The sequence below is a fragment of the Ranitomeya variabilis genome, chromosome 2 (genome assembly GCF_051348905.1).
Source record: "Ranitomeya variabilis isolate aRanVar5 chromosome 2, aRanVar5.hap1, whole genome shotgun sequence".
In the NCBI taxonomy this organism is placed as follows: Eukaryota; Metazoa; Chordata; class Amphibia; order Anura; family Dendrobatidae; genus Ranitomeya; species Ranitomeya variabilis.
Window position 1 is genome coordinate 546,131,507 of NC_135233.1, and position 13,496 is coordinate 546,145,002.

At 44.2% G+C, this 13,496-nt stretch overlaps 1 protein-coding gene and 1 long non-coding RNA gene across 2 annotated transcripts; one reads left to right on the top strand and one right to left on the bottom strand.

The window, feature by feature from the left end:
* The first annotated feature begins 1,078 nt into the window (after window positions 1-1,078).
* Window positions 1,079-1,628, top strand: LOC143809700 (uncharacterized). The gene is made up of 3 exons (XR_013222406.1): window positions 1,079-1,192; window positions 1,269-1,355; window positions 1,549-1,628. It is a non-coding gene; the product is annotated as an uncharacterized LOC143809700 (long non-coding RNA).
* A 1,468-nt stretch (window positions 1,629-3,096) lies between these two features.
* LOC143809701 (uncharacterized) lies at window positions 3,097-6,210 on the bottom strand. Its single transcript, XM_077292743.1, has 3 exons — window positions 5,026-6,210; window positions 4,146-4,565; window positions 3,097-4,061 (listed from the first exon to the last, which is right to left on the bottom strand). The coding sequence occupies exons 2-3, from the start codon at window positions 4,563-4,565 to the stop codon at window positions 4,044-4,046; spliced, it is 438 nt and encodes a 145-aa protein (XP_077148858.1). The 5' UTR covers window positions 5,026-6,210; the 3' UTR covers window positions 3,097-4,043.
* Between the last annotated feature and the right edge of the window lie 7,286 nt (window positions 6,211-13,496).

Here is a 13,496-nt window from a genome sequence, read left to right on the forward strand (position 1 = left end):
CGCAGACCCCTGTAGTCTCTGTACCTGAAGTAAAACATCTTGTCCTTTTTGACACCCCTGCCTTATGTAGGAATGATAGGGTGGGACTGCAGGCATTGTGGCCATCAGAATCCTCCATGGGGTTAATTACTGTGTCCTGTAGGTCCCCACGCCAAGGATGCCCAACATGCCTCTGCTTCCCATGAGGACCACGAGTCTTGTACACTTTCTATCTCCTGGGATAGAAAATAACATGCTGGTACATGATCCACCACAGGTATAGCCAATAGCATAACATTGTCCCTGGCCCCCCAGCGAGTACATCACTGTTGTTACTCAGATTCCGGACCTCTAACATTTAGAATGCATCACCAGGTTGTTGTGAGAGCAGTATTTATATTTATCTATCCTGACTTCATTTTAGTTTCCTTCTAAGGGTACCGTCACACAGTGAAATTTTCATCGCTACGACGGCACGATCCATGACGTTCTAGCGATATCGTTACGATATCGTTGTGTCTGACACGCTACTGCGATCCGGATCCCCGCTGAGAATCGTACGTCGTAGCACATCGTTTGAAACTTTCTTTCGTCGTCTAGTGTCCCGCTGTGGCGGCATGATCGCATGGTGTGACAAAGGTGTGCACGATATTGTATACGATGTAAAGGGCGGAGGAGCGGCTACGTAGGAGCGCTAAATTCTCCACCTCCTGTGTGCTGATTGGGCAGTACAATACTGTGCGCTCATTCGACAGACAAAGGACTATTGTTCCCTGCGGATAAAACCGGAGCTGTCGAACGCTCTATTCATTTCTCCCTGGAGCACGTAAATTTGCTGAATTCCCTGGACTTTGATAACTACTATAACTACAGACTTTTACCGCAAAAGGTATGTATAACGCTACAGCGTAGCATATGTTGCGCTTCAACGGGGATAAACGCTGGAGCGTGGTCGATTGTTCCTTTATGGAGAGTAGGGTAGGCCAGAGAACCTCAGGTACACAGCTGTAGCGTGGCCCAATTAATTAATCCTTTGGTTGACTGCCCCATTTAATGCCAGTAGTAACATTAGAGGGGAGCTGAAATACTGTATACATTACAGACGCTGTAAGGACCAGGCGCGCTACCACCCCACCGCAGGCCACAACACCACCCTTCCGCCACTCATCTTCCTCCCCCGGGTCGGCGGCATTCTCACCAGAGGCCACCCTTCGTAAGTGACCAAAACTGCGAGCGCTTCCCCACAGCGTGTCCAACTGTTAACCATATATGTATTTGCTTCCTTTTAGCTGCGGCAGCTGGTGCACAAGCGAGGGGATGGGAGGTGAGCAGCTCTTCCACCTCTTCTGGGGATGACCAACCGGCGTCCCTTCTCCGTAAGTATACAGACAGTGTGAGGGGTTATCGGTGGGATGTCACATTTGACAACGACGAGAATGAAAAAAAAAAAAAAGGGCTCGACCTCTGGGACAGGACCAAATTGAGTGTATAGTAAATCTCAGGGTATGTTCACACATGCCGTACTTGCAGAGTAATCACCGTCCGTTCTCCGACCTCTTCTATCCACAGAAGCGACCACCGTGAGAGACCTGCTGGCCAAGCAGAGGCGGCTGGAGGGGACAGCAGCGCGCCTTCAGGGGACAGCAGCGCGCCTGCAGGAGACAGCAGCACGCCTGCAGGAGCATGTAAAAGATCATGGCCGCATGCTGCGCCAACTGCTAACCCACCGCCGTGGGACTATGTAATTTATTTTTTGGTTAAACAAAAAAATAAGTAAATACAACATTTGAAGTTTAAAACACAGTTATTTTTACCCTTATTTTGTCTTATGTTTTAATGTACTAGGGGAGCAGGCCTGGGCCAGCCGAGCCAAGGCACAGACAAAAGGGAAAAAAAATGAAGACAGCGCAAAAGAGTTTTCAAAACGCATCCTAAAGTGCCTCCATCTTGTACGTCCGCTTGCCAGATGCACAAGATGGCTGCCAGACATGTTTTATATACGGGGGGGGTTGGGGCATACCTGCCACCAAATCCCAATCACAACATGGTTAATGCACGTATCATAGAAATCAGTGAGATATATTGGCGGTCAGGCCTGTGTTCTTTTGTGTGATGTCCTTTGTTTCAGTGATAAGGCAGAGGTGCATCTACATACTAAATGAATATTGGCCATAGAGATAATGGAGGATATAGGTGTACACTGTCAAAATCTTGAGTGAATAGCCTCTGTCCTGCTTGTGACCCATCATTATCTACATATGTACACAACTCCTGTGGGTTTCCATTGTAAAGCCAGTGGTCCTGAGATAGACATCATGTCTCCGACCTATGCATATGTACACAACTCCTGTGGGTTTCCAACAATGGAGGATATAGGTGTACACTGTCAAAATCTTGAATGAATAGCCTCTGTCCTGTTTGTGACCCATCATTATCTACATATGTACACAACTCCTGTGGGTTTCCATTGTAAAGCCAGTGGTCCGGAGATAGACATCATGACCTATGCATATGTATATTGATAAACAATGCCTTGTGTAGGACTTTAGGGCTGGCTCCAACAATGTTCATTGAAAGAACAATGGTTTATTACCCAAACACCACAGGCCACCACCACCATTAGTCATTAGACTTTTAAATGCAAAATTGATCGTATGTATAAAATTGATCATGTTATAGCTGCACACAGTCTCCTGGCGCAGATTCAGGAACAGCAGAATGTGGCAATGGTGGAGTTGCAGAAAGTTAGAGCCTTGTGCCAACTGCTGGAGGCAGGACAAAAAAAAAACAAAAAAAAAAAAACTCTTTGTAAAGTTTATGTTGTTAATGTTAAAAAAAAAAAATATATTTTTCTTCCATTTTCAAAGTTGTGTTTATTGAAATGTACATTTTGTTAGTTGTTAATATCTGTCCTAATACTGTGCTGTGGACCCATTTTGTCGATGTGATCGTGATTGATGTGATCCACAGCACAGTATTAGGGCAGATATAAACTTAACTAACAAAATGTACATTTCAAGAAACACAACTTTGAAAATGGAAGAAAAATATTTATATGACCCATTTTGTCGATGTGATCGAGACCCACCAATCAAGCTGTCGAGATTGAACTTCAAGAAAAAGGTTTTATTAAACAAACTATATTAAAAAGTAACAACAAATACATAACTTTATAAAAGCAAACTATCATAATTCATGATACGCCGAATCTTCAATCCGAAAATTTTGATGCCTCATGGGCGAAGCAATATGTGAAGGAATTGGCGTGTAGGAGTTGGGGGGTGGCGGGCCAAAGTGGGAAACGGGTAGATTGTTTCGTATAGGTGTCTGTGCCCAACTATTAAAATTGGAACACTCTGGCCGCTCCATTGGCGGGGAACAAACAACACGTGCGTGCTCAGATAAAGTGCCATCACAACCCTTGCTGACAGCATCAAAAATTACGCGCTCCGCTAGAGTTCTTTGTCTGTCAGTCATTTTGGCCAGTTTGTCCACAACGTAGTGGCCAAAGCCCTGCAACGCAGGGCTCCTATTGTTCATTAATGCCTGTTTGGCCAGGGTTACAAGTTCATGTGAGACATCCGAGGTGGCTTTGCGCTTCCTTGATCTTTGCCTCAGTTCAGTCTGCGCAGGTGCAGCCTCCACAATTGTACTCGTAGAGCTGTCCAATGCACTGTCCTGTGCTCTGTCCTCCTGGGGAGAATAAAAAACGAAGTTATTAACCAGAAAAGAAAAAGGTAAACCACCCTAACCGCATTCCAACTATATATTCGTATACATGTGAAAATGTTGTAATATATTATTATATTAGTAATATCATTCTTAACATTCCCATTTATGTATTATTTTGCACTCCACTGTTCTGACTACAAGGGGAACCTGATTCACATTTTAGGGTCAAAATAGTGTCACCAAGAATACTTATCTGCAGCTGGAAGCAAAACTATTTTCAATTTGTTTTGATGTAATGGGTTATGAAGGTCGCCATTTAATACTTATTACGTTCGCCATATTAAACTTGACTGTGACAGGGTTACTTATTTGTACAGGAAAATGTTATAACTTCAAATTGATGGTATAATCTGAAGGATAAAAGAGAAAATGCTGATAAATTATATCTAATTATAGGACACATTGGTTAAGCTATGGTGCAAAGAGGTACTTACTTGTTGCCCTGGAGAGTCCTGGCAGATGAGGTTCTCAGATGTATTCTGCTCCACCGGTGCCAAGGAGCTAAAACACATCGAGGTCCGTGGCTCCTCTTGGTCCCTCAGAAAATGAAGATGCTCATAGTACCATAGCCTTGGTACGTACACATCTTCAGTTGAGGCACCGGACTTGGAACTGTGCAGGACCTTGTTTAACTCCTTCCTCCACACAGTGCGCAGCGCCTGAATTTTTTTTTTGATGACTGCTTCATTGGCTTGCTCCTCTGGTGCATGGAGGTTATAAAATTCGATGAGCTTTGAATAGCCCTGCTTCCTCTTTTCCCTGTTGCAATACTCTGGAGATTTAATCTTCCAGAGGCAGGGAAAAGACTGGTACAGCTCAATGAAATTCCTGATGAACTCCACGTGATTAGACATCTGAAAAATAATAATAAAATAACAAGTTAAGCATTTCACAAAGCGTACTGTAAAACAGCAATAGCGATAGGGGGACAAAAACTAAAAAATGTAAAAAAAAAAATATAAAACAAAAATGTTCGCAGGCATACAAACGCTATTCCAAAAACAGCATGCACTGTCCACCCGCCATGCCCCATACATCGTTCCATCTGCCACGCAGTAGCCCACCATAACTGCTCATGCTGACCATACATTGTTCCATCCGCCACGCTGCTGCCCACCCCCCACAACAGCGTACAATCCGCATCGCTTCAGCGTCGAGCACGAGGCGCTTATGCCGAACATATTGTTCCATCCGCCACGCTCTAGCCCACCCCCCACAACAGCGTACCATCCGCATCGCTTCAGCGTCGAGCACGAGGCGCTCATGCCGACCTTACATAGCTCCATCCACTACGCCCAAGCGGTCTTTTCATACCTCGAAGCTGTGGTACCAAGTGTGGAATGCTGTGATAACTGCGGTGCCAAGCGTGGAACACTCTGCAAAACTGCGGTGCCAAGTGTGGAATGGCCTGGGAAACACAAAATGCGACGTCCAGGTCCACCAACTGTGCAAGTACAAACTGAAGAATAAATTATTAAAACTGTGAAGAGGTGTCGGGAACAATAGTGCTCAGGTGACAAATTTTCCAACCAATTGTGTGCACATAACCTATGGCCTATCAGCACACACTCTGTAGCAGCACAACACGCCCCTAGTGAACGTCACGCACAGATAATTCAATTAAGTGCTCTGAATCGTCTCTGAATTGGCTTGTGTGACATGACCAGTACGACGGTCCCATACGACTTCTACATCGCAAATACGTCACGAAATTATCGCTCCAGCGCCGTGCATTGCAAAGTGTGACCGCAGTATACGATGCTGGAGCGATTCTCATACGACGCTGCAACGTCACAGATCGTGCCGTCGTAGCGATGGAAATTTCACTGTGTGACGGTACCCTAAATGTATTTCTTTCTTTCCAAGATGGAGTCGATGATCAGATAAGGAGTCTCAGGAATGCCTTTGTGTAACAGACTTAGAAAAAACATAGGAAAGTGAGAGAAATTAACCTGAGAGAAATGAAACTTAAAGGCTAATAGGACCCCCTAGACCACAAGCTGGGTGTTAACAGTGTTAACTTAGCCAATTACAAGTATGTATGCTAATGCCAGCACATAATTAGACATAAGATGAGCCAGTTATATTGTTACAATGCATAAATGCTAATAACCTATAAAACTCCTGACCAAGGTGTGTAATAGAGAGATCTTCTTTGATTCTTAATATATTACAGTGGCCTTTTCATGCAAGTTTTCAAATTATACAATTTAATTTGGAGCAGACACAACATCTCAGAATGTCCCATATTGTGATGACAGCATTGAGGAGGCATATCGGGCCAGATAGGATGATCTAGTCTCAGTCATTTTATACCGACCCCTTACTTACTATTGCCGCAATGTTTCATTAATGGTTTTAGATCTACAGTCCAGACTGCAGTATGTTCTAATTGCTCAGAGTGGGATAATATGCAATAGGTTCATCTGAAGGAAATAGCCCTGTGTGCTGAACTGGAAAGCATGTCTGTCACGATAATGTAAAAATGTCATAATGTGAGATTAGTTCTGGAAGGTACCATGGCACAGACACACACGCTGCAGATTCGACCCCCCTTCTTTTCTCTGCTGCAGCCCAGTGGAATTCAAGCCACTCATTCCCTCCCTTCCCCCAGGAATGTCTTTGGTGAAGCCAAAACGTAAACACTGGAAAGAGGAGTGCATGTCATAACTCAGCCCAACCAGTGATGTCACGACGAGAGGGCATATCTTAACCCTGGTGAGTGGTGAGTGAGTCTTGGCCCAGGAGGCAAGCTAACAGCAGCTATGCCAGCTGCCCTTATGCATCTGGATGTGTGCATCCTCCATCGCACATGGTTTGCCATGATCTGAAATGATATGAGAGAAATGTAAGTGTTCTTTTCCAACTTTAATCCTTTTTTATTTGTAATTGAATTGTACATATGATTTGTCTTCTTTATAATATCTTTTTTATATACTTTGTAAACACTGGCTACCTTTTTTTTGGAGTAAAATATACAATTTATTAGCTTGTCTCTCCTTGTTTTATAACGAACTGTCACGTCCTCTGAGGTGAATTACGCTAATGATTTGGGTTGGCTCCAGACCCATTAATCCTTGGAAAATCGGAGCTGGTGACAGCATACTTTGTTCTGTGCATTTGGGAGGCTTTGTAGCGATGGCGGCGTTGATAATTATTGCTCCCGCCTAAGTGGGAGTAGTTATATCGCCCTCGCTGCAGTGTACCCAATTGCCAGTACATAACAGGCAGCCTTTCTGGTGACTAATTACCCTAGGTGCAGTACCCTAACTGACCTGAGGGTAAGGGGGCGCCAGAGAGCTGCAAGTTCCAAACTGGAACTGGGAAGTGAGATATAGATAAATCCCATTCAGAAGGAACCAGGGGCAACCAAAACAACCTCGGTTCGTGACAAATTGTTGTGAGTGGTGGGGATGATAAAGGTACCTTCCCCGTGAACCGTGACAGATCTGATAGGATCTGTGACATATTGGTGGCAGCACGGTGGGATTCCTGACAATGTCAAAGAAAGAGTTAATTAGGATCCGTGCAGCCAGAAAGGAAAGAGGGAGAAGTAACCATCAAGCTAGAAATAGAGACTTGGCACACAGGAAGAATTAAAAATATCACAAAATCTTTATTGAAAATCCTTTAAAAATGAAAGTAATGAAAAAATGGGCATCTCAGACAACAAAGCAATAAAGAGGGGTGGTGTGTGTAAAAGAGATCAATCCATACGCGTTTCGAGCTACATGGCTCTTGAACACTTGATAGAGTGGTATACAAACTTGGATTTAAATATACCCCCACACAATCAAGGAAAAAAGAAAAACACATGGCACATGTGTGAGACTGCACAGAGAGAAGAAAAAAAGGGTTTGCATAAATGCGTATAAAGAATGTATATTTAAAAACAATAAGAAATAAAATAAAACATAACAAAACATCAAAGAACAATAATAAAGAAAGAAAAAAATAGTACAAATTACAAGAAAAGCAGAGATGGCAATGCAAAGATAAAAAACGGCCCAAAAAACTAATAATGCAGGATCACTTCACGTCTGAGGTTCAGTCCTAATGGAACATAAGTATTCAAAGAAAAGATCCAATACGCTTCTTTATTGCAGACCGCACCCGTGTGATTACCAGCTCTGATATGTCTAGGTATAAGTTCAGTGGCATATGCACGAAAACCTACTATACTACGATTATGACTTTCAGGCAAATTGTCAGGAGACGTGATATGTTTTTATCTGTGGATTCTTCAATATCATGGACGTGTTCTCTTATTCTAGATTTCAGTTTTCGGATAGTGAAACCGACATATTTAAGATTGCAAATTGTACATTCAATAACATAAACCACATGATCGCTGTTACAATTCAAAAAGTTTTTTTTATATAAAACCTCTTACTGTGGTCATGGTTGAAAAAATGATCAGTTTAGAAAGAAACTCTGCAAGTTTTACACAGTAATTGGACACACTTGTAATAGCCTTTGAGAGACAACCACGTTTGAGAACTGGGTTTGTTGGAATAATTAATATGCAAACTTAAAGATAATGAGTTTCCTAATGGTTTTGCTTTCCTGGGTACATTCCTGACACCATCTTGCAATATATCCATAGCAAAGGGATCATCATATAAAATAGGTAAATTGCGCTGCACTATTCGAGAAATAGACTGAAAATATGGACTATGTGTCAAAACCAAAGTTAGTGAATTTTTTTGGCTTTGGGTTCTGATTTTTTATTGATTAAAACGACTCTATCCTGATTAGTGGCAATTTTCTGTGCTCTGTTTAAACTCCACATTGGATAATGACGGTCAGATAAACATTGTCTGATATTTTCAGATTCAACCCTAAAACCCTCAGTGGTACTACAATTTCTTTTGGCTCTGATAAATTCGCCTACAGGAATTGCCTTAGTAAAATGAGAAGGATGGAAACTACATGCTTCTAAAATTGTATTACCATTTGAGGGCTTCCTGTGTGTTTGATTAATGACAGTACATCCATCTAAACCAGTCAGTTCCAAGTCCAAGAATATAATTTTTTGATGATGATATTTGCAAGTGAACTGCAAATTAAATTGGTTGTTATTCAAATAGGAAACAAAGTCTGCAATTTTGGACGTTTCATCACCCCAAACAATAATCATTAGGGTTGAGCGACTTTCATTTTTTTAAGATCGAGTCTGGTTTTGTGAAACCCGATTTAGTCCAGAGTCGAGTCGAGTGAAGTCGGCCGATTATCGCTAAAAGTTGGGGATCGACCGAAACACGAAACCCAATGCAAGTCAATGGGGAAGCATAGCCGGCAGTGAGTGGAGGCCAGGAAAACACCTACAGTGCACATTTTATTGCCAAAAACATCCATTCTTGTTTTCTGAAGCTTGTCAATCTTAATTAACTTTATAATAATAGTTGGGCACTGGAAATTGGGGGTCATTTGGCAAAAGTTGTGGGGGTAGGGCTGGTTCAAGGTTTTAGTGGGCCCAGGAAACATGGACTATGTCATGGCGGTGGAGCAGGGAGAGGTAAGTATTTCAACGTTGCAAGTGCTGTGATCCTGAGCAAGCAGGGGGGGCCCACTCGTTCGCATTGGCACTGGCACATGGCCCCTCAAAGTACGGCGGTGTGTTTGCATGGCGGAGGCGCCTCCCACCAGCAGCGACACTTTTGCGTACTCTGAGTGGCCCTGTGCCAGTGACGTCGCCAACGAGTATGCCCCCCCACCTGATGAAGGAACCTGCACTTTCATCTGCACCTTCCTCTTTGTCCCTGTGTAAGGTGGTATAATATGCGGAAAGGGGAACCTTACTTTCAGCAGGGTCAGATTCTGGCTGTGTAGAGTACAAGGGGAATGTAGTGGTCTAGGTCAATGTACCAGCAGACTCATCTAGCAGTGGCTGGGCAATGGGCAGGATGATGAGGAAACAGATATAGGGCCAAAGAATAAAGTAGGCTAAATGCAGATCAAAATTGGTAACAGGACTAAACAGGCGGCATTGCTTTGTTCAGTGGAGTAGCAAACCCAAGAGCAGCAGACACTGTTTCAAGGGCCTAACCACACTAGTAGGCCAAATGCAGTTTAATATCTGATAGTATAGGCCGAAAGCCAGAATGTGGAAGCTCAGCTTTGTTCAGTTGAGGACAACACCAGGGAGGGGCAGACACCGTTAGTAGGCCCTAACCACCATTTTGTTTTTTAAAAAACACTTAATGAGAGCCAGAAGGTTGAAGCTCAGCTTTATTCAGTTGAGGGCAACACCAGGGAGGGGCAGACACCGTTAGTAGGCCGGAACCACCAATGTGTTTAAAAACAGCAGTTAATCAGAGCCGGAAGGTAGAAGCTCAGCTTTATTCAGTTGAGGGCAACACCAGGGAGGGGCAGAAGCCGTTAGTAGGCCCTAACCACCATTTTGTTTTTTAAAAAACACTTAATGAGAGCCAGAAGGTTGAAGCTCAGCTTTATTCAGTTGAGGGCAACACCAGGGAGGGGCAGAAGCCGTTAGTAGGCCCTAACCACCATTTTGTTTTTTAAAAAACACTTAATGAGAGCCAGAAGGTTGAAGCTCAGCTTTATTCAGTTGAGGGCAACACCAGGCAGGGGCAGACACCGTTAGTAGGCCGGAACCACCAATGTGTTTAAAAACAGCAGTTAATCAGAGCCGGAAGGTAGAAGCTCAGCTTTATTCAGTTGAGGGCAACACCAGGGAGGGGCAGACACCGTTAGTAGGCCGGAACCACCAATGTGTTTAAAAACAGCAGTTAATCAGAGCCGGAAGGTAGAAGCTCAGCTTTATTCAGTTGAGGGCAACACCAGGGAGGGGCAGAAGCCGTTAGTAGGCCCTAACCACCATTTTGTTTTTTAAAAAACACTTAATGAGAGCCAGAAGGTTGAAGCTCAGCTTTATTCAGTTGAGGGCAACACCAGGCAGGGGCAGACACCGTTAGTAGGCCGGAACCACCAATGTGTTTAAAAACAGCAGTTAATCAGAGCCGGAAGGTAGAAGCTCAGCTTTATTCAGTTGAGAGCACCACCAGGGAGGGGCAGAAGCCGTTAGTAGGCCCTAACCACCATTTTGTTTTTTATAAAACACTTAATGAGAGCCAGAAGGTTGAAGCTCAGCTTTATTCAGTTGAGGGCAACACCAGGGAGGGGCAGAAGCCGTTAGTAGGCCCTAACCACCATTTTGTTTTTTAAAAAACACTTAATGAGAGCCAGAAGGTTGAAGCTCAGCTTTATTCAGTTGAGGGCAACACCAGGCAGGGGCAGACACCGTTAGTAGGCCAGAACCACCAATGTGTTTAAAAACAGCAGTTAATCAGAGCCGGAAGGTAGAAGCTCAGCTTTATTCAGTTGAGGGCAACACCAGGGAGGGGCAGAAGCCGTTAGTAGGCCCTAACCACCATTTTGTTTTTTAAAAAACACTTAATGAGAGCCAGAAGGTTGAAGCTCAGCTTTATTCAGTTGAGGGCAACACCAGGCAGGGGCAGACACCGTTAGTAGGCCGGAACCACCAATGTTTTTAAAAACAGCAGTTAATCAGAGCCGGAAGGTAGAAGCTCAGCTTTATTCAGTTGAGGGCAACACCAGGGAGGGGCAGAAGCCGTTAGTAGGCCCTAACCACCATTTTGTTTTTTAAAAAACACTTAATGAGAGCCAGAAGGTTGAAGCTCAGCTTTATTCAGTTGAGGGCAACACCAGGCAGGGGCAGACACCGTTAGTAGGCCGGAACCACCAATGTGTTTAAAAACAGCAGTTAATCAGAGCCGGAAGGTAGAAGCTCAGCTTTATTCAGTTGAGGGCAACACCAGGGAGGGGCAGACACCGTTAGTAGGCCCTAACCACCATTTTGTTTTTTAAAAAACACTTAATGAGAGCCAGAAGGTTGAAGCTCAGCTTTATTCAGTTGAGGGCAACACCAGGCAGGGGCAGACACCGTTAGTAGGCCGGAACCACCAATGTGTTTAAAAACAGCAGTTAATCAGAGCCGGAAGGTAGAAGCTCAGCTTTATTCAGTTGAGGGCAACACCAGGGAGGGGCAGACACCGTTAGTAGGCCCTAACCACCATTTTGTTTTTTAAAAAACACTTAATGAGAGCCAGAAGGTTGAAGCTCAGCTTTATTCAGTTGAGGGCAACACCAGGCAGGGGCAGACACCGTTAGTAGGCCGGAACCACCAATGTGTTTAAAAACAGCAGTTAATCAGAGCCGGAAGGTAGAAGCTCAGCTTTATTCAGTTGAGGGCAACACCAGGGAGGGGCAGACACCGTTAGTAGGCCCTAACCACCATTTTGTTTTTTAAAAAACACTTAATGAGAGCCAGAAGGTTGAAGCTCAGCTTTATTCAGTTGAGAGCACCACCAGGGAGGGGCAGAAGCCGTTAGTAGGCCCTAACCACCATTTTGTTTTTTAAAAAACACTTAATGAGAGCCAGAAGGTTGAAGCTCAGCTTTATTCAGTTGAGGGCAACACCAGGGAGGGGCAGAAGCCGTTAGTAGGCCCTAACCACCATTTTGTTTTTTAAAAAACACTTAATGAGAGCCAGAAGGTTGAAGCTCAGCTTTATTCAGTTGAGGGCAACACCAGGCAGGGGCAGACACCGTTAGTAGGCCGGAACCACCAATGTGTTTAAAAACAGCAGTTAATCAGAGCCGGAAGGTAGAAGCTCAGCTTTATTCAGTTGAGGGCAACACCAGGGAGGGGCAGAAGCCGTTAGTAGGCCCTAACCACCATTTTGTTTTTTAAAAAACACTTAATGAGAGCCAGAAGGTTGAAGCTCAGCTTTATTCAGTTGAGGGCAACACCAGGCAGGGGCAGACACCGTTAGTAGGCCGGAACCACCAATGTGTTTAAAAACAGCAGTTAATCAGAGCCGGAAGGTAGAAGCTCAGCTTTATTCAGTTGAGGGCAACACCAGGGAGGGGCAGACACCGTTAGTAGGCCCTAACCACCATTTTGTTTTTTAAAAAACACTTAATGAGAGCCAGAAGGTTGAAGCTCAGCTTTATTCAGTTGAGGGCAACACCAGGGAGGGGCAGAAGCCGTTAGTAGGCCCTAACCACCATTTTGGTTTTTAAAAAACACTTAATGAGAGCCAGAAGGTTGAAGCTCAGCTTTATTCAGTTGAGGGCAACACCAGGCAGGGGCAGACACCGTTAGTAGGCCGGAACCACCAATGTGTTTAAAAACAGCAGTTAATCAGAGCCGGAAGGTAGAAGCTCAGCTTTATTCAGTTGAGGGCAACACCAGGGAGGGGCAGAAGCCGTTAGTAGGCCCTAACCACCATTTTGTTTTTTAAAAAACACTTAATGAGAGCCAGAAGGTTGAAGCTCAGCTTTATTCAGTTGAGGGCAACACCAGGCAGGGGCAGACACCGTTAGTAGGCCGGAACCACCAATGTGTTTAAAAACAGCAGTTAATCAGAGCCGGAAGGTAGAAGCTCAGCTTTATTCAGTTGAGGGCAACACCAGGGAGGGGCAGAAGCCGTTAGTAGGCCCTAACCACCATTTTGTTTTTTAAAAAACACTTAATGAGAGCCAGAAGGTTGAAGCTCAGCTTTATTCAGTTGAGGGCAACACCAGGCAGGGGCAGACACCGTTAGTAGGCCGGAACCACCAATGTTTTTAAAAACAGCAGTTAATCAGAGCCGGAAGGTAGAAGCTCAGCTTTATTCAGTTGAGGGCAACACCAGGGAGGGGCAGAAGCCGTTAGTAGGCCCTAACCACCATTTTGTTTTTTAAAAAACACTTAATGAGAGCCAGAAGGTTGAAGCTCAGCTTTATTCAGTTGAGGGC

What these genes read in the sequence shown, in the direction of transcription:
- LOC143809701 (XM_077292743.1), bottom strand. Translation starts at nt 4,565, where the DNA reads ATGTCTAATCACGTGGAGTTCATCAGGAATTTCATTGAGCTGTACCAG.